At 37.4% G+C, this 22,292-nt stretch overlaps 1 protein-coding gene across 3 annotated transcripts in view; it reads right to left on the reverse strand.

Annotated features, from left to right (window-relative positions):
• Positions 1 to 22,292, reverse strand: part of ANGPT1 (angiopoietin 1) — a 264,363-nt gene that overhangs the window by 39,421 nt on the left and 202,650 nt on the right. For all 3 annotated transcript variants that reach the window (XM_036263928.1, XM_036263927.1, XM_036263929.1), the window contains exon 7: positions 15,036 to 15,202. In XM_036263928.1, coding sequence (XP_036119821.1) covers positions 15,036 to 15,202 — 167 coding nt within the window. The remainder of the gene's footprint in view (positions 1 to 15,035; positions 15,203 to 22,292) is intronic.

Genomic DNA, 22,292 nt, shown 5'->3' on the forward strand with positions numbered 1-22,292 from the left:
TTCTAGACAAAAAATTAACAGGGAAACACAGACTCTAAATGAAGTGCTAGATCAAATGGATTTCATAGATATCTACTGAGAATTATACCCCAAAACTACAGAATTCACATTCTTCTCAAGTGCACATGGGACATTCTCAAAGATAGACCACATGTTAGGGCACAAACAATCTCTACAAGTTCAAGAAGACTGAAATCATATCAAGCATCTTCTCAGATCACAATGGCATGCAACTAGAAATCAGTTGCAACAAGAACATGCAAAGACATTTGAAAACATAGAGGCTATATTTATTGTTATTGAACAATATGTATGTTATTGAACAATGAATTAGTTACCATGGAGATCATGGAAGAAATTAAAAACTTCCTGGAAGCCAATGAAAATGAACACACAACAACACAAAATCTATGGGATGCAGTGAAAGCAATTCTGTAAGGGACGTTCATAGCACTACAGGCCTACCTCAAGAAGCAAGAAAAATTTCTAATAGACTATCTAACCTCACAACTTAAAGTACTAGAAAGCAAACAAAAAGAAAACCGCAGAGCAAGTAGAAGGAAGGAATTAGTAAAGATTAGAACAGAAATATATGACATGGAGACCAAAAAACAATTCAAAAGATCAATGAAACAAAGACCTGGTTCTTTGAAAAGATAAAGAAGATTGATGGACCCTTAGCTAGACTCACCGAGAAACAAAGAGAGAGAACCCAAATACACAAAATCAGAAATGAAAGAGGAGAAATAATAACTGACACCACAGAAATACAAAGGACTGTTAACAAATATTATGAACAATTATATGGCAACAAATTCAACAATCTAAGCAAAATGGACCAATTTCTAGAAACACAGTCTCCCAAAACTGAACCGGGAAGAGATTGAAAACTTGAACAGACCAATAACAACAAAAGAAATTGAAGATGTATCAAGACTCTTCCCGCAAACAAAAGCCCAGGCCCGGATGGCTTCACAGGGGAATTTTACCAAACATTCAAAGAAGAACTAATACCCATTCTCCTCAAACTATTTCCAAAAATTCAAGAAGAAGAAAGACTTCCAAACTTATTTTATGAGGCCAGCATAATTCTATTTCCAAAACCAGAAAAAGAGACTACAAAGAAAGAAAACTACAGACCAATATCCCTGATGAACATAGATGCCAAAATCCTGAACAAAATACTAGCAATTAAATCCAGCAATACATCAAAAAAATTATTCACCATGACCAAGTGAGATTCATCCCAGGGATGCAAGGCTGGTACAATATTCACAAATCAATAATGTAATATACTACATAAACAAAATGAAAGATAAAAATCATATGATCATATCAATAGACACTGAAAAAGCATTCAACAAAATCCAGCATCCATATCTGATAAAAATGTTCAGCAATCTGGGAATATAAGGATCATATCTCGACATAATAAAGGCCATATATGAAAGATCTACAGCCAACATTATACTCAATGGGCAAAAATTAAAAGCATTTCCCTTAAGAACAGGAAAAAGACAAGGAGCCCACTTTTGCCACTCTTATTTAACATAGTACTGGAAGTCTTAGCCACAGCAATCAGACAGGAAGAAAAAATAAAAGGGATCCAAATTGGAAAGGAGGAAGTGAAACTGTCATTATTCACAGATGACATGATACTATATGTAGAAAACCCCAATGACTCCAACAAAAATTTACTAGACTTAATAAATGAATTTGGCAAAGTAGCAGGATACAAAATTAATGTCAAGAAATCAATGGCATTCTTATACACCAATGATGAACTCACAGAAAGAGAAACTAAAAAAAACCAATCCCATTTATCATCGCGGCAAAAAAATTGAGATACCTAGGAATGAGCTTAACCAAAGAAATAAAGGACCTAATCATAGAAAACTACAGGTCATTGAAAAAAGAAATAGAGGAAGATATAAAAAAGTGGAAGCACATATCTTGTTCATGGATTGGAAGAATTAACATCATTAAAATGTCCATACTACCCAAAGCAATCTATAGATTCAATGCAATCCCCATCCAAATACCGACATACTTCACAGAACTTGAACAAATACTTCAAAAGTTCATATGGAACCCCAAAAGACCCCAAATAGCCACACCAATCTTGAAAAAAAAGAACAAAGTAGGAGGGATCACATTACCAGATTTCAGGTTATACTATGAAGCCACTGTAATCAAAACAGCCTGGTACTGGCATAAGAATAGGCAGATAAATCAATGGAACAGAATAGAGAACCCAGAAATGGACCCAAGACAATATGCTCAATTAATATTTGACAAAGGGGACAAGAGCATACAGTAGAGTAAAGACAGCCTCTTTCATAAATGATGTTGGGAAAATTGGACAGCTACATGCAAAAAAAAAAAAAAAAAAATGAAACTAGACCATCAACTTACAACATACACAAGAATAAACTCAAAATGGATAAAAGACTTCAATGTGACTCATGAATCCATAAAAATCCTAGAAGAAACTGTAAGCAACAAAATTTCGGACATCAGGCGCAGCAGAATTTTCACTGATACATCACCTAAGGCAACAGAAACAAAGGAGAAAATGAACACATGAGACTACATCAAACTCAAAAGCTTCTGCACAGCAAAAGAAACAAACACCAAAATGGAAAGGCAACCCAGTGTACGGGAGAGCATAATTGCCAATGATATATCAGATAAGGGGTTAATTTCCAATATATAGAGAGTGATCATACAACTCAACAAAAGGAAGACAAAGAACACAATTAAAAAATGGGTAGAGGAATATAATGAACATAACAGTTTGAGGACAATCCCCTAAGGAGTGGGGAGGTGAGAGAGGGATGAACCACAGAACTTATATGCATGTATGCATGAACAGTGGACATGGACAACAATCTGGGGAAGGGGCAGGGAGGGAAGGGGGAGGGGGGAATCAGTGGGGGAAAAAAGGAGAATCATTTGTAACAAAAATTAATCAATCAATCAATCAATCAATCAATAAATAAATAAATAGAATAAAAAAAAAAAGTGGGCAGAGGAACTAAATAGACACCTCTCCAAACAGGACATACAAATGGCTAAGAGACATATGAAGAAATGCTCAACATCACTAATCATCAGAGAGATGCAAATTAAAACAACAATGAGGTATCACCTCACACCTGTCAGAATGGCCATCAACAAATCATCAAACAACAAGTGTTGGCGAGGCTGTGGAGAAAAGGGGACTCTAGTACACTGCTGGTGGGAATGCAGACTGGTGCAGTCAGTGGAAAACAATATGGTGTTACCTCAAAAAATTAAAAATTGAACTTCCATTTGACCCAGTGATCCCGCTTCTAGGAATATACTCCAAGAAGCCTGAAACACCAATCAGAAAGAATATATGTACCCCCATGTTTGTAGCAGCACTATTTACAATAGCTAAGATCTGGAAACAGCCCAAATGTCCATCAGTAGAAAAATGGATTAAAAAAAACGGTGGTACATATACACAGTGGAGTACTATGCAGCTGTAAGAAAGATCTCTTCTTCTTTGAGACGACATAGAGGGACCTAGAGAGTATTATCCTAAGCAAAACAAGTGAAGCAGAGAAAGACAAATATCACATGATCTCACTTATTTGTGGAATATAATGAACATAACAGTCTGAGGAACAGGGTAGTCCCAGAGACGTGGAAATGGGGTAAAGACTGACAATCCCCAGAAGAGGGGGTGAGGGGAAGAGATAAACCACAGAACTTATATGCATGTGTGCATGAACAATGGACATGGACAACAAAGGTGGGGACAGGGCGGGTAGGGAGGGGGAGTGGGGTATCAGTGGGGGGAAAAGGAGAAACATCTGTAACAAAAATGAATTAAGTAATTAAATTTTTAAAAAGTTGTGGTACATATAAACAATGAAATATTACTTGACCATAAAAAAAAAAAAAAAAGAAATCTTACCATTTGCAAGAGCATGGATGGATCTGGTGTGTATTATAATAAGTCAGAGAGAGAAAAACAAATACCATATGATTTTACTTATATGTGGAATCTATAGTACAAAATAAACAAAATAATGAAATAGAAAGAGACTTATAGATACAGAGAACAGGCTGATAGATACCAGAGGGCAGAGGTGTTAGGGAGTTGGGTGAAAAAGGTGAAGGGATTAAGAAGTACTAATTGGTAGTTACAAAATAGTCATGAGGCCCTGGCCGGTTTGGCTCAGCGGTTAGAGCGTCGGCCTGTGGTCCTGAGAGACCCGGGTTCGGTTCCCGCTAAGGGCACGTACCTCGGTTGCAATTTGTCCCCGGCCCTGGTTGGTTGTGCGGGTGGCAGCCACTCGATGTGTCCCTTCACGTCGATGTTTCTCTCTCTCTCTGTTCCTCTCTTCCCCTCCTACTCTACCTGAACAAAAAATGGAAAAATGTCCTCGGGTGAGGATAAAAAAAAAAATAAAAAAAAATAGTCATGAGGATGTAAAGTGAAGCATAGGGATTATAGTCAATAATATTCTAATAATTATGCATGGTGCTAGGAGGGTACTTAAAATATCAGGGAGAACACTTTGTAAAATATATGATTATCTAATCACTATGCCGTATACCTGAAACTAATATGAAATAATGTTGAATATAAACTATAATTGAAAAATAAAATTTAAAAATGTATCATGAACTAAATCTTGTACTTTCTGATAAGCTCTCAATTAATTATTCGCCCATGGTGAGTTCTATAAAATCAAAGTTCACTGCCACCTAGTTACAGTTATAAGAATTGCAGACAGACTACTTAGTCCCAGTAATTCACAAATTACTTATCAGTGCCAGTAATTATGGATCAGGATAAGTTGGCCTACAGAATAAGGTATGTTGTGTGTCTATCTTATTAACATTTTACTTCATTTGCTTGATATCATACAATATAGAAATTCTTTCATATCTTTTTCGAGTAAAGAAAAGGAACTGATGAGCCAGCAGTTAAATACATCAGGGAAGTGAGTCTTATCCAAGCAACAATCCAAGAAACCAAAGGACCTATCACTTTATTAAAAAATCTGACATAGAAACTATAATATGCTGTCATCTATACCATAAAACCCTGGGGACAGAAATTTTTACTTGTTGGTCTCTGGATTTCTGGCATCTAGGTCAAAATAAGCAGTATTATTGAATGCATAAAAATGCCTTTGTTGTCTTTCACATATTTATTAGAAAATACTTCCTCTGCAGACATGTACCAAACATTGCAGAGAAATCCTGCCCTCCAGGATGAGGCATTCTAGTAACAGGGAATCGCCGATTACAACCGTGAGGTAAGGAAGGACTCTGGTACAGATACTCACCCAGCCCAGGGACAGCACATGGAAGGAGCTCCTTATCCAATCTAAAAGCAGAGCTCTACAAACTGAGTTAAGACTTAAAGGATAAAAAAATCAAGTCAGACCAGTAATTTAAACTCTTAAAGGATGGAGGTTAATTTCTGTGGGTTTTGTTTCATACACAATGCCTTGAAAATTGTTGTTACTCATGAACAAAGTAATCAAAGCATGGAGCAAAAAAGAATTGATTGGAACGTGATAACAGAACGCTTTAGATGGCTATTACTAGTTGGCAGTCCAAAGTCTTTCAGATATTACTAGTTGTCTGGTTCTCCTTTGCTCTTACCATCATTATACTCTATGCTTAAAGTATTGCTTACGATTGCTTATAGACATATTTTCTCTACCTTAATTAGTCCAGGAATTCTGTAAAAAATAATTTTCCTTATAATGCTATTCCCAATTCTACTTCCAACTTTGAACCATTCCTCCAGCTAATTCTAATTTTGCCATTTTTATGTCAGCTTAGGTCACCCCTTGGAGGCCCTCCCTACATCTCCAAATTGGTTGGATACCCCTATTCATTAATAAGCTGACTATGGTTTGTAGCATTGCAATTACCTCCCTGCCCGTGTACTATCTACCCCTTCCCCATCCCGTCACACATATATAACTAGTCTGAAATCTTTGTGGACATTTTATTTCAGGATAGCACATAATTTAAAAAATGACAAATATTTCCCAGCTGGTGTGGCTCAGTGGTTGAGCATGGACCCGTGAACCAAGAGGTCACTGGTTTGATTCCAGTCAGAGCACATGCCCAGGTTGTAGGCAAAATCCGCAGTGTGGGGCACACGGAAGGCAGCCAACAGATGTTCTCTCTCATCGATGTTTCTCTCTCTCTCTCTCCCTCTTTCTTCCTCTCTCTCTAAAAATCAATGAAGAAAAAAAAAAAGACAAATATTTCATTCATTGAAGATACTGCCATCATCTTCTCAGTGGTGAGCAGCATTGGGAAGACTCAGAGCAGATCACATGACATATCCCTGGACTCTTTCCTGGAGGCAGAGGAACTGGGTCTAGCAACCTTTGCCAACCTGTAAGTTTCTAAGCAGCACTTGTCTGAGTCCCGCCCAGTATTACTCATTTTGGAGCAGGAATCCTTAGACCTAACCGCATTGGGACATTTGTTTTTGTCGCTTGGAAAAATACAAGACTCTAGAGATTGACATGAATCTGCATTAAAGTCAAGAGATTTTTCTGAACCTCAGAAAACTCAAAGAAAGTACAAAGTGACTTTGTAAGACTGTGCCTTTTTTGTCTTGAATATATCTTCTCAGTCAAGAACAAAATAATTCCTTCTCTGTTTTAGGAAGTAGTTACAACAAAAAATTAGTCTAAATAAAAATAATATGCCTCTCAAGTTGGAGAAATAATTTGAAAATACAATTAAAACTGAGTTTTATATCTGGGCTAAGAATTCAAGAGTGTAGAAACTGCCAGGAGATTCCCTATATATTTTTTTTCTACTTTGATCAGCCCAAGAATGCTGTAAGAAATAACTTTCTTAGAATTTCAACACATCTGCTACTGGTTCCAGCCAGGACCGTGTAACACAGAGGATCAGAGAAATAAAAAACATTTCACTAAAGAGAGTGAAACAAGTTTTGCAATACCTATAAAAATGCACGGTTTAAATTTACATGAAAGGCTCCAGAGAATTCTTTTCAATCCACACTAATTTGTTTTGTCCTTGAAATACATACATGGTATGGTAGTACTTTAATTTCTTTTTTAAAAAAAGGGTTCTGTAATTGGAAAGACTGCATCCTTACGTCCTCCTTTCACTTCTGAGACTTGAGACTTGGAAAAGTGAAATAACTTGTTGAAGGTCATTCAGAAAAGTATCTACATATCCAAGTCTAACGTCCGTGTCTCTTGATTCCCAATACAATGCTTTACTCACTACACCAATCTTCCCAAGAAAGATCTTGGCCCAAAATAAACTTGGTACAAAAAAATTTAATGGCCAAATTATTTTCAAGTTTTTTTTTCCTTTTTCTTTTATTGGCATTTTTGTTTCAAACATTCTATTAATCTCTTCATTTGGAATCTCTTTCAGAACAAGGTTTTAACAGCCACGGTCAGTTCTAACCTGAAGGTATCCCAACAAATACTATAGAGATAAAATATAAGAAGTATTTCAAAATTATGCATAAATGCTTTGGGAAGATTATAATTCTAAGATGTTCATTATAAATGGTTAAACATTATCATTCAGATTTTGCTAATAAAAATTTTCTATTGGTCCAAAGGAGGGGATCTCTTTAAGCCTATCATTATACTACTCATGATAAAGAATGTACTAATCAAGTTAATACAATAAATATATAAAGGAATTAACTATAGGGAAAAAAATGTAACCAAGATGTGAAAAAATTAACATGCAAAAATAACTTTAATAAAATACATTCAGTAAATCTGTGCCTTTCTAATGAGGCTGCACATTTTTTTATATTCTTTTCTTTTTCTTTTTCTACTGGAAAATAGTATAACTAAATTTATTTCTAATTGGTGCATCTTTACATTTTTAGTTATAAGTACATGATTCATTGGTTTTTAGACAATGCTCTACAAATATCAGAGGCACTAGCAAGGGAAGGCACAAAGGGATATTGTATTAGGCCCATAGCCACTTCAACCAAAGTGGATCAGCTTTATGTGTTTTACATTTATATATATTTTATATATTTATATGTATTTTGTAAGAATTTTCTTTAAGGGACTACATATCCCATTGCAAAAAGAAAAAAGCAAAACCTTAACAAGTGAATAAAACTTAGCACAACTAATAACGGGACACATTGACTTTTGTGCCTTTGGATTTGATAAAATAGAAAGCATGCATCAATTATATAGCATTCTTATAAAAAAAATCTAATTTGAATCTCATCACAAAGAAATAATCAGATAAATCCAGAAAGAAACATTTCTGAGGAAACTAACCTGGTTTCTTCAAAAACAGTATTTGTGGGTGTGTGACCAACTGCTCCAGGTAAAAAGTGACTAAAGAGACCACAGATGCAATGAGTGTATCTAGACAGGGTCCTGAACCCAATATATACATAGATCAGGAAATTTATTTTGGGGACAGTGTGGGGGTGGATTTTAGTATAGATATATAGTTAAAAATTTGTATTGAATCAATTATAAATGTCTTGGGTTAATAAAAATTAATTATAAATATCTAAATATATTTCATAGTTGCATGGGATTTTAGTTTGTCCAATACAAAATGTGTTTGCATACACTTTCTGCTTGAGTCCCTGTAACAGAGTGGTGCAGATGACAGGAGAAAGAATAATTTTCCTACTTAAAGATTAAAAAAAGAGAGAGAGGTATAAAAGTAATAGGTGATTTGCTTAAGGTAGAGCTAGGTTACGCTATTGTCCCCTTGGTTAACCTGGGGACTAGGCTTCTTGGAATCTTCCTCCTCACATGGTTCCAAGTTAGAGTTGGCTAAAAAAGGGCTTGTGAGGTTTTGATGGTGGAAGTGAAGCAGCAGCTGACCCTCAGGCCTTCTTCAGGTACGGCGATGTTCAAGGGCAAGGTGCCCGACAGTTAGTTCCCAGCTGGTCCTCTTCTATTCTCCCTCCCACTTGCCTCCCCCAGACCCACCACCAGAGGTTTAAACTGCACGACCACAGATAACACAGCTCTGCTGAAGCAACAGCTTTCCTTAGCTCTCCCCTTTCTGGTCCCACTCTGGAGGCTGGACATGCGGGATGTCTGTGATTTCCCTGTTAACCCTTGGTTGTCCACTGTCCACCACCGTGCCAGCTCTTAACCACGTGTTAGTAACCCTTTCTGTGATTTCTCTACCAGAACCTTCCAGACCTTCACTTCTCCAGCTCATCTCACATTTGTGTAAATTTAAGTTTGTAGAATGAATCCCTGATTTTCATAACAATCATCATGTCTCTGTTTCCCTGACTCAACACTGATACAACGAAGCTGGTTTTATAGACAGCAAAACCAGACCTCACCATGTAGTAGCTTCCAAATATTCTATTCCAGAGCTCTTTCTAGTAGATCATACATTTTTTCAACCTGACAAACTATGTGCTACTTTTTTAAGCACTTACTTTGGTAGTGGTGGATATATTTGTTTTGTTTTAATCCTCACCCAAGTATATGTTTTCATTGATTTTTAGAAAGAGAAGAAGGGAGGGAGGGGGAGAAAGGGGGACAGAGAGTAGGGAAAGGGGGAGAGAGAGAGAGAGAGAGAGAGAGAGGAGAGAAAAACATTGATCAGATGGCTCCCGTACATGGCTGGTCTGGGGATTGAACCCACAACCTGGGTATGTGTCCTGACCGGGAATCTAATCTGCGACCTTTCTGTGTAGGGGCGATGCTCCAACCACCTAAGATGATGGAAGTTCTTACTGAAGTATTTATTAGAGAGATCAAAATTTAATCATGTATCAAAGAATTGAAGGGCTATAAAATAAAAAAGAAGTGTGTACATAAAGGTAATTCTATTCTAGAAAATAATTTCTGAGCTGCAAGAAGCTTTACAAATACTTTAATTTATAGGACAGAAAATTAAGAACCAGAGAGATGAGATAATGTGTTTATAAATATTCACATTATTAAAGACAGAAATGGGATTAGAAGAAACATTTTATCTCTTAGAATATGTGCTTTGAGCCCTGGCCAGTTTGGCTCAGTGGTTAAAGCGTCGGCCTGCGGTCCGGAGAGACCCGGGTTCGGTTCCCGCTAAGGGCACGTACTTCAGTTGCAGTTTGTCCCCGGCCCTGGTTGGTCGTGCAGGTGGCAGCCACTTGATGTGTCCCTTTCACATCGATGTTTCTCTCTCTCTCTCCCTTCTTCTCTCTCCCTCCCACTCTATCTGTACAAAAAATGGAAAAATATCCTCGGGTGAGGTTTAAAAAAAAAAAAAAAAGAATATGTGCTTTGAGTGTTTTGAATTCTAGAAATTAAATAATGGATTTTCCTTTATTAAAGGATAATAAATATGGTGAAGTTATGAGATCAAAGCTCAGATCTTGACTTCTATTCATATTAGTGCCTGTGATGTTGAGCAAAATACAATGTCTTAGTTTTCTCATGTGAAACAATGTGTCTGGTGCATAATACATAGTCACCAAAAATTTAGCTATTAACTGTCAATCAATAATTAGGCTAATTTAGTTATATATCTTAAACTTTGATAAAAATGTTTCTTAACCTCTAGAAGTTTTGACGTAGTGTAAAAGGACACACACACACACAGTTATTTAAAGATAAAAACCGAACACTTGTTAATGAGCTTATAATAGAATGCGGACACTGAATAGTGACTATTTGAGAACACAGAGCACCCCAATTAGCCTGAGAGTGAGGGTGGTGCATTTCTCTGGCAGATCAGAGTAGGGAGACTTACAGGGGAGAGCTCGTAGGATGCATCCCGGTGGCAATGTGAAGAAAGCAGGGCTGAGCCCAGGGAGAAGCTGGGCTCTCACGCAGTCACAGTGAAGACCTCAGCTAATCACAAATGCAATTCTGGACCTTGGATGGCCCATTAGATATGCCCCCAATACTCCTATATTGACCAATCATTGAGTGTAATCTCTCTGCAAGAAGAAGCAGTGACTTTGGGTGATGTGACTTTCTTCAGCCATAGGCAATGCCCAAGCAGGGGCCTTGACTATACGCTGTTACCAGCAACCCAGCAGGTGGGAGGAGAGCTTCAGTTCTGAAGAGAGACAGGGGGTTGGAGCATCACAGTATCTACTTTAGGTATCAGGGAAGACTTCCTGGATTAAGGAGGATCTTACAGATTTAGAAGATATATCCAAAGCTGGGTTTATGTATATAGAGTAAGGATATAGCATAAACAAAGGCATGAAAGGTATAAGGAAATTGCAGGTAATTACTGAAACATAATCATAATGAAGGAGCATCTGGTTGGGGGAGGTAATGGGGACAGTATGATAGCAACAGCTCAATAAGTAGGTAGTGGCCAGGTCATGAAGAGTTTTAAATGGCAGATTTTAACCTGCAGATATTTGAACATTGTTGAAATATATGAAGGGAGCAGAGACCAAGTCAGACTATCTTTTAGAAAAAACATCCCACGACAGTGTGGAATATATATTGAGAGCATCGAGACTGAAGGCAGACAGGCTCTATAACAGTCTGGTGTTAGGTGATGAGGTTCTAGATGATACTACCTCTCTAGAGGAAGTATTTAATCATTTCACCTTGATTACATGTTATTTCACATGATGTGTTCATCATGACACTCTTACATTATTGTTGTTTTCTTTTTATTTATATTCCTCTGGGTTCTATAGATTTTATTTTCTATCTGAGAAAATCATTTGAAATTTCCTTAGAGGATAAAAGGAAAATATGTATATTACAAGTACATTTAAGCTTACAAGTACATTGTAAGCTTATCTATCCATTCACAACACTTACTTTTAATCAGTATATGTCTAGCATGAGAAAGACTTTTTTCAAATTAGAGTTATACATATGGCTATAGCTATCAGAAGAGTTTTTAAAATATAATTTATGTTAAGATAGAATAATAAAAAAATAAAACTCTTAAAGAACTTCTGAATTTAATTTAAAAGAGGAAAAAATACAGAAAATGTGAAAATAGAAAACAAAAACCTAGCCTAAATTCCAGAATTTTGATTTCAGTTGAATCTGAGCAGGTCAATTGACCCCAAATCTCAGTTCTACATCTTTACAATGTGCCTAATAATAACTACCTCAAAAAGTCATTGTCAGGATTAAATAATAAAGTGTCAAAAACCTTTTCCTACATTATAAGATACTATACAGATGTCAGTATTAACACTTTAATAGTTTATCTCAATGAGGCATCCTCACTGGGCGAGAACAGTGAGTGGAGGAGAAGCAGAAAGAGGCGGCTGGACATCTGGAGTGTTCCACCTCCAGGCCCCACGGGACCCGCTGGGCCCGCAGCACCAGCAGTGGGCAGAGTGAGCGATGATGCCAGTGGAGAGGGGAGTCACAAGGATGCAGCTTCCCTTTCCAAGCTTCTGTTTGATTTTCTCAGTGAGCTTATTTTAACCGAGCTGTCACCAGGACAGGCATTGTGTTTTAATGAGTTCCAATTTCCCATTGGATGCCAACATGAATCTTAATACTCAATTACATGAGAAGGTGATGATTACAGACCTATTTTCTGCTGAGTCTTGGCAGGAAAGAGGACTGGAGCCACCAACTTCATTACAACAGCAAATAGAGTGAAAACCACAGCGAACTAGGTAGGAGTCAAACATCCCATATTTGAGTCTTTCTCTCTCCTAGGACAAAATATTACGTATTTCTGAACCTCAGCTTTCTTTTCATTAAACCCAGAGGTTTAGAATTAAATGGTTAATTCCTCCTGGACTTATAGTGCTGATTCTCCAGGTTCATAATGCTCTCAAGTGAGAAGCATGGGGACCCCAGAATGTATGCTCACACTAGCTAGGAAGACTTACTTTAAAAAAACACATTTCATTAAATTATTGGGGTGACATTTGTTAATAAAATAATACATGTTTCTAGTATACAATTCTATAATGTATCATGTATGTATTACATTGTGTATTTACCATCCAAAGTCAAAACCCTTCCCCCACCATATATCTGACCCCTTTTACCCTTTACTACCTCCCACCCCCACTCCCCTTTCCCTGTGTGTCTATGAATGTGTTTGTCTTATTTGTACATTTGTTGCATTCAGTTTTCTATCCCACATATGAGTGAAATTATATGGTTCTTGACTCTTTCCATCTTTTTTATAGAACTGCATTATATGGGTAAAGATCAGAATCACAGTGTTGAAGGAATAGGAAATGCTCAATGAGAGCATGGGGCACTCAAAGAGAAGGTACATGTTCTTTCCTCATGCAGCTGCAAGAAAGATATTCATACCATGTGCCCTAAATCCTCCTCAGAGCCCACAGTCCTCCTAGACCTGCCCAAGGACTCTTTGTCCCCTTAATACCACTCCAGCCTCACAAGCACACGTATGCAAGCCCAAGTGTGTGTGCACATGTGCGCGCACACACACATACACACACACAAGAACTGAGAGACATTTTGGAAAAGAACCAAAGAAAATTCTTCAGGAGCCTAGAAAAAGACTAGACTAATTATTTGCTAGTCCTATTGTCAGGCTGTCTGACATTAGCCAAGTTTCATATAGTTTCAAGTTTCAGGTCAAAACATTTACATAAGAGTACCCCTGATGTTTTACAGTGGTTTTCCTTGTTATAAAAATCTCAAAATATTGACCTCCTTGGAAACATTTCTTCTTACACTCCATTGCATTTTATAAATGTCTCTTCTTTGGTTTCTTGAGTTGCCGTTATGTACACCCTCACTCCTCCCTGCCCCCTGAGACTATGAACTCTTTAGATCTATTTCTCATCCTCTGTTGATGTGGTGACATCATCACTATTTGTTAAGAAAATGATTATTATCTCTCCAAGGATCCAACCCCATACATAATCCATTAAAATAAAATGAGATGTGTTCATAAAAATGTTGTAGATTCAAAGTCTATGATATGTCTCAAAAAGACAAATAAGCGGCAGAAAACAGCTGAACTATGAGGAGGGGGCCACACAAGTTGGTAACAAAGCAAAAGGCTCTGGTTGCTTTCACTGCATTTGCTTGTAGCAATGAGCCAACCCTTTAACACACACGGTTGTGTTTCCCTTACCAGTGTAGCACAGCCACAAGGTTGAGAGTTTAAAATCAGTGCAACTCTAACTTACTGATTACTAAACTGAGGCACGCAGCATTATCAATGACCTGCTATGTGCCAGACATTGCATTAATGGGTAGGGACATAAAAGTAACTAAAACATATTCTCATATGTTTAGTGATCTAGTTAGTAACGAAGCTGGGGTGAGGTTTGGGAGACTAGTGATCTCGATGCTGACTGCAAAATTGCTAGGGCAAGCAGAGTTCCTGCAACACAGAAGTAACACAGTGAGTGTCTGTGAAATAAATGTACCACATCGCGTTACTTGCTTAGCCTTTTTTCAATTTTGTTTTTCTAGTATATAAGCTTCTCATTGAAAAAAAAATCAGAGATGCTAACAATTAAGTATATAGATTGTCTATTTTTGCATCTGCAATGATGGACTGTGTCTATTGATGCCATTATTTGGATTTATTTTTGCCTTTTACATTATTTACCCCCCAAAAATCTAAATCGCACTTCACATAATTTTTATGCCAATCACACAAAAACATAAAATTTTACTCCTCTCAAAATAATATGAAAAAATAACTTAAAGGTAAATGAAGAACGTATAAGTAGAAAATCTTTTGCTAGAAAGGAGTATATATTTCAAACCACTGCATTTGAGTCAATTCTCTGTCATCAGCTTTGTATGTATGAATCCACTGAACCTTTATAACAGTAACAACAATACTAGTATTATGCTGGATTTAATTCCCTATCTTCAAAAATTTGAGCCAACGTCAAGAAAATCAGTCTGTGAAAACTGAAATTTTAAGCTTTTAAGAAGTCTTTACAGGGTTTTTTGTATCTCTTTGTCAGAGGCCTAGACAAACAACCTGATTTTCAATTTGAAGGTGACTTTCATCATTTCTTTTTTTTACGCTTTTCCACTAAAACTACTACGTGGGCTGGGCGCGGAGCACGGCAGGGAAGGAGGACTTACCTATAGTTCTGCTTTTCGTTTCCTATGTGGAATCTGTCGTACTGCGAATAGGCCTGGTTTCCCTCCCAGTCCACTAACTGGATTCTGAGTGTGTACTGCCTCTGACTGGTCATGGCAAAAATGAACTCATTCCCCAGCCAGTATTCACCAGAGGGATTTCCAAAACCCTGCGAAAGAAGACAGAGATGCAGTTGTTACTTCAGAGAGTAAGTCTTTTCATGTTTGGTGTTTAACTATGTTCTAAATAGTAATTAAACATTCTTAAAAGTAAAGATTTTTCTTTCACACTTTTTCCTACTTTTTTAAAATTACTGACTCAATATTTTTCTGCTGTGTTTCCCTCCATCAAGGCTTACGTCTAATTCTTATTAGAATAAAACCTTATATTCACATCTGTATAGATGTTTTTGGGTTAATCTGATTAATATCTTTAACCAGTATACACTTCTCTATCATAGCTTACTTTTGAAAATGTTTATAAAATACTAGTTAATAAAATATTTTAACATAATTAAATATTTTCCAATAAATTACCAGGGTAGTATCAGACAATTATTTAAGATTATTATTTGTGTTTTCATTATTATTGAGGAATCAAAATATGCTCAGATAATAACTTAAACAGATTATTAGACCCTTGACTTTTCTATCTATAACATTCTCATTTTTTAAATTTAATTTTAATTACAGTTGAAATATAATATTATATCAGTTTCAGGAGTTTAACATAGTGATTAGACATTACAAAGTGATCCCCCAATACCTCCAGCATCCATCTGACACCATACATAGTTATTATGATATTATTGACTATATTACCCATGCTATACTTTACATCCCCATGACTATTTTTATAACTGGCAATTTTTACTTCTTAATCCCTTCACCTTTTGCACCCATCCCCCCAACTGCCCTCTCATCTGGCCGTTATCATGAATTCATTCACTGCATCTGTGAGTTTGTTCCTATTTTGTTTGTTCATTCATTTTACTTTTCAGATTCCACACATAAGTGAATGCATGTTATTTGTCTGTCTATGTTTGACTTATTTCAGAAGAATATTTGCCAATGATACTTTCAATAGGGGGGTTAATATCCAAAATATACAAGGAACTTACACAATTTAATATCAAAATAACAATCTGATTTTAAAATAAGCCAGGTCCAGCCACTGTGATTCAGTGGTTAAGCATCAACCCATGCACCAAGAGGTTGCTGGTTCGATTCCCGGTCAGGGCACATGCCCAGGTTGTGGGCCTCATCCTCAGTGGGGGGCATGCAGGAGGCAGCCAATCGATGTTCTTTCTCATTGGTGTTTCTACCACTCTCTCCCTTTCCCTTCCTGTCTCTCTAAAATTAATAAAGAAAAAAAAAATGAGCCAAGGCCCGGCCATTGTGGCTCAGTGGATTGAGTGTCATCCCTTGCCTGAGAGGTCCTGGTTTGATTCCTAGTCAGGGCACATGCTTGGGTTTCAGGCTCGATCCCTAGTACAGGGCATACAGGAGACAGCTGATCAATGTTTCTCTCTTGCATTGATGTTTCTCTCTTTCACCTTTCCTCTCTCTCTAAAAAATCAGTAAAAACATATTTTTTTAAAAATGAGCTGAGGACCTGAATAGACAGACATGTCTCCAAAGAGGACTTACAGGTAGTCAATAGACATATGAAAAAATGCTCCACATCACGAATCATTAAGGAAATGCAAATTAAAACCACGAAGAGTTATCACCTTATACCTGTCAGAATGGCTATCATCAATGAGTCAACAAACAAGTATTGGTGCAAATGTGGAGAAAAGGGAACATTTGTGCACTGTTATGGGATTATATCTTGGTGTAGCCATTATGGGAAACAGTGTATAACCTTTGTAAAACTACCATATAACCTAGCAATTCCATTTTTGGACATTTATCCAAAGAAATCCAAAACACTAATTGGAAAAAATACATGCACACCTATGTTCATAACATTCTTGTTTTTAAATAGCAATTGGCAGATCTGTAAATCCAGCACTGGAATCATTCACTGGCATGAGTTTGGATTTGAGGCAGAAGCTGAACGTAGGAGCAAGTGAGGAGCTAGTGAGATTCAGCTGCTCTGCACCTGCATCTCAATATACTTCTATTGTTTCCTTCAGGACAACCACAGTCGTGGTTGCTAAGTGTTCAAAATAGTTTCTTTGTGGGGAAAATAAAAGTAGTCCTCAAAAGAATGCCAACTGCTGGCATTCTAGACTTTGTGTATCCACAACCGCCTCAGAAAGTATTCCTTGGTAATGCTTGAAGTGCAACATAATTCTTGATCTATATGTTTGTCTTCTGACCAGGCTATGAACTCCTTGAGGACAGAAGTGTTGTATTTGTGAATCCTCAAAGGCTAATAGAATATTGACATATCCTGAGCGTTCCATATGTTTTATTGAAATTCAAAGAAAAAGGAAGGAAGGAAGGAAGGAAGGAAGGAAGGAAGGAAGGAAGGAAGGAAGGAAGGAAGGAAGGAAGGAAGGAAGGAAGGAAACAGAAGGAGGAAAGGAAAGAAGGAGGGAAGGAAGGAAGGAAGGGAGGAAGGAAGGAAGGAAGGAAGGAAGGAAGGAAGGAAGGAAGGAAGGAAGGAAGGAAGGAAGGAAACAGAAGGAAGGAAGGAAACAGAAGGAAGGAAACAGAAGGAGGAAAGGAAGGAAGGAAGGAAGGAAGGAAGGAAGGAAGGAAGGAAGGAAGGAAGGAAGGAAGGAAACAGAAGGAGGAAGGGAAAGAAGGAGGGAAGGAAGGAAGGAAGGAAGGAAGGAAGGAAGGAGGGAGGGAGGGAGGGAGGGAGGGAGGGAGGGAGGGAGGGAGGGAGGAAGGAAGGAAGGAAGGAAGGAAGGAAGGAAGGAAGGAAGGAAACAGAAGGAGGAAAGGAAAGAAGGAAGGAAGGAAGGAGGAAAGGAAAGAAGGAGGGAAGGAAGGAAGGAAGGAAGGAAACAGAAGGAGGAAAGGAAAGAAGGAGGGAAGGAAGGAAGGAAGGAAACAGAAGGAGGAAAGGAAAGAAGGAGGGAAGGAAGGAAACAGAAGGAGGAAAGGAAGGAAAGAAGGAATGGGAGAAGAAAAATACTATAGCAATTTCTAAAGACATTCAGAGAAGTAATCTTAAAACATGATTCTTGTTGTAGGTAATTTGGTTGAATTCCAGGAAAGTGTTGAAGTGCCCAATTGAATCATAATCACTGGAGCTCTGGTGGAAAACAAAACTTCCTGGCTCCACATTGAATTAAAGTATCTGAGAGCCAGCTCCATGAATCTGCATCTGAATAAGCTCCCAATCTGTCTTGTGTACTTTCTTATTTAGAAGACACACCTCCAGTAATAACAGGATATACTCTGCTTCAGAAAGAAACAAATTCTTATTAATATTTATTAATACAGGTTTTATTTTTATCTATATTAAGAAGGATAGCCCAGCCAGTGTGGCTCCCAGTCAGCACACATGCCCAGGTTGCTGGCTTGATCCGCAGTAGGGGGCATGCAGGAGGCAGCCAATCGATGTTTCTCTCTCACATCAATGTTTCTATCTCTCTCTCCCTTCCTCTCTCTTTAAAAAAAATCAATAAAAACATATTTACAAAAAAAGAAGTATGATAGTAGTAGTAAAATATCAATCCGTATTTTCTCAACACAAATGATAGAATTTGAAAAACCTTTACTTCCTTTCAAATTTAATGTCTATCAACTATATAGAATTATAACTACAGTAGAAGCATTCTTAACTGCGTTCTCCTATATCCCACTTAATACATGAGTCAGTATTTTCCATTCCTTCTTTAAAATACATTGACGCCCAGAGTATATGCACAGCATTAAGCGTATGTGTGCACCACTGTCTCTGCCAGTTGTGCTTGGTCCCAAATCTGCTTCTGCCTGATCTGTTATTGCAGTGGTAAGATTTATAATGTTATGTAAATATGCTATTAGTGTGTGAAGTAAGTTTTTCATTTTTTAAAATAGAACCTAATTGAAATATTTAGGTTTGCTTAATAGAACCAAATCACTAAAAAAATTGTTTTTGCATTATGTATCTTGCAACAACTCTAAAAGACTGGGAAAAATAAAACATTAGAGGATTTTTAATTGCTTTGCATATGTCTTACTTGCTGTAGTTTAAAAAAACACACAAAAAAAACAGAAGCTAGAAAATTGATGTAGTTCATTATGGAAAAGTTTATGAGAGAACCACTTACCCAGAATTTCAGGGTTTGGCCTTACAGTTTAAAACACGAATAAGTGAATGCATATTTTTAAAACTAAAGTTAAAATAAAATGTATTATTATGTGTAGGCACACTTTTAAAGTCATTCACCAATTTAACTTCGATGTTCATTAACTGAACACCCTTCATACAGAATGCACTGGGTATATGCTCCCCTGAAGACCATCTACCTGAGGCTCAGAGTAAAGATATAGGACCCATTGAAGTCAGCATTCCAGTGGCTCCTTTCTCTGTTCCTAAGATGCACAAGTCACACTTGGCAAAAGTTCCACAGTGGCAGGAAATATTGCAGCAAGTTAGGGTGTGCTAACAATGTTACACATGCCTCTGGCGGTTGGTGCCACCTACCAGGGAGAAGAGCAAGGCTTACCTTCTCCAATGAATAAGAAAAAGAGAAAGTTACAGAGGACTGAAGTCAAAGAATTAGCACATTCTCAGTTGCACCAGCCACTGGGAAGAAAAAGACGACTGCTGGGATTTTCCTTGCATTTCTTCTCAGCTCAGATATGTCAAAACTCTCCCTCCAGTCACTTGACAATTCCCTCTTCCGCGTAGTCAGAAGGGATTCGGTAATTGTACTAAATGTGAACAAGGAGGCTGGGAATGATGAAGTGTTAAGTTTTGGGTCACATATTTCCATGCTGTTGAAAGCGTTGCATGGATAAAACTGTCCAGTGTCCTCAGGGAAATGTGCAGAGATCTCCAGCAAGCCTCGGAAACGGATGAGCATTAGTATCTTTGCTACAAGTCTCCATCCCCATTTGGCATGCAGGCTTGTACCTCCCTCTAAGTGAGATAAACATCCCTTCCTAAACGGTTTGCTCTTTTCTCTCTGAAAACAGGGAAAGATGCAACTGAAAAGTAAGCAACAGCATTTGGTTTGAGAAACCAAAATTCTGTTTCATGCACCTTCCTGAAAAACTCTACACGTGTTCTATTGTGGGATCAGAATGTTGGGCTACAATGAATCAAAATGGCTATTAGAGAGATAGGGCAGGGAGGAAACCTTCTAATAGCTAAAAGTGCAGTGATGCAGAAACAACGGTTTCATCATAAAGATGAAAAATACATGAAAGAAGGGGAAATGGGTTCCCACATTAATAAACTGTCTATTGGATAATTTATCAGGCGGGCTATGAATCTGATGCCTAGCGGCAAAGGTTTGGCCTTGATTAAATAACTTCTACTCCCTGTCTCTGTTCTAATTGGAAGTCTTTCTGCCATGTATTTGCTTTGAACTGTCTGACATTATTTCTGAGCCTCAGTTTCCTTCTGCAAAACACAGATGAAAAGGTTGTGTCCATGTAGAGAAGGAAATGAGATACTATACCTAAAGCATTTAGCTCAGTGTTGATACACAAGAAGGACTTAACAAAATTCTAGTTGTTGTTGGTATAGTTAGAGGATATATCTCAATACATAGTAATTTTCTGTTTATTTGCCTCTCTCCCACCCCCAAAAGACTGTGATCTATTTGAGGGTAAGCAGGTTCCTTTCTACTTTGTATGAGAAAGGGAACAAAAATAATAATCAAGAGTCTTGTCTTAGCCTAAAAATTAATAAGGGGATATATAAAACGCCTTATTAAAATTTTTTTTCCTTTATTGATTTTAGAGAGAGAGGAAAGGAGAGGGAGAGAGAAAAAAACATCGATGAGAGAGAACATTGATTGCCTGCCTCCTGCATGTCCCTCACTGGAGATTTGGCCCACAACTTGGGCATGTGCCCTGACCTGGAATCGAACCAGCGACCTCTTGGTGTATGGGCCGACGCTCAATTACTGAGCCACACGGGCTGGGCCAAAAGACTTTAGATGATAGGAACTAATGTATTCTTATGTTTAGTGTTGGTTTATACAAATAAGTACCATCATTTTAGTCCAAGAAGCTGATTACTGAATAAGAAATGAAAACAAACAGGTTGCAATTGGGTGAATCGATGGCATAAAACAAAGTGTAGACTACTTTCTTATTCTTACTTCTGCTTCCTAATGCTAAAGAGAAACTGTCTCCTTCAACTTTCCTCTGTTCCTATTTATTTCAATCCTTTTCTCTTTATCTCTCATAAGTTTTAGGATCTATAAAAGAGGTAATTTTTGAGATCTCAAACCTATGCCAATAAATTGATAGTCCTGACAGTTGCTTTCAACCAGGAGTGCATATCAAAAACAGCTGCTGGTGCTTTTAAAAATATAGATGGTTGGGTTTCTCCACATGCTCATTCTGACTCAGGGTGTCCTGGGTGGTTTCACTGCGGAGTCTGCTGTGCGCCAAAGGTGAAGAATCATACAGTCATGATGTGAAATAGCCATTCCGGGGGCAAATTAGAAAAAAATACCTTAACCAGATCAAATTATGTGAGTGGTACACAGGGAAGAGACAGGCATAAAACTTCATCTGCATATTCAGGTCCGTATGAGGAGGCAAGTTTTTATTATGTATTATGCACTGTCCTTGACAAAAATTCATATTCATGCCTGAAATACAGACTTGGCCAATGGACATTAAAAATAGGTTTACACATTATTGCATACATAACAGATTACCATAAGTCTATATTTTACTCTAAATAGCCTGTAACATCCATAAGAATAAAAATACAAGCTTAAACAAAATTCAGTGCTGATGTTGCGAAAGCAGCAAGTCTTTAATGAATTAATAAACACTAGTGATAAAAACAGAATTTCTTCTTTTTTGTAAATGAAATCTAAGAAGGTCATACCATATTCTTTCATGAAAACTACTATGTTTAGTTACGCAAATCACGATCACATGAAAGATTTTTATACCATAATTCAGATAGATTGTTAAGTCTATGTCTCCTTAACTCTTTAATAAAAGGCAAAAAAGACACAGGAATTTAGCCTAAACTAATGCTGACCTAAAATTGCCTTAAAACCACATATGGCTTAAAAACAGCACACAGAAGAAAGTCCAATGTTCATTAGTTTTGCCAAAAGTTGCAGAAATGTTCAGTTGTGGTTTATATTTTTCCAAGTTAATAAAATAATTGTC

Source organism: Molossus molossus, unplaced genomic scaffold (assembly GCF_014108415.1).
Source record: "Molossus molossus isolate mMolMol1 unplaced genomic scaffold, mMolMol1.p scaffold_m16_p_16, whole genome shotgun sequence".
Lineage (NCBI taxonomy): Eukaryota > Metazoa > Chordata > Mammalia > Chiroptera > Molossidae > Molossus > Molossus molossus.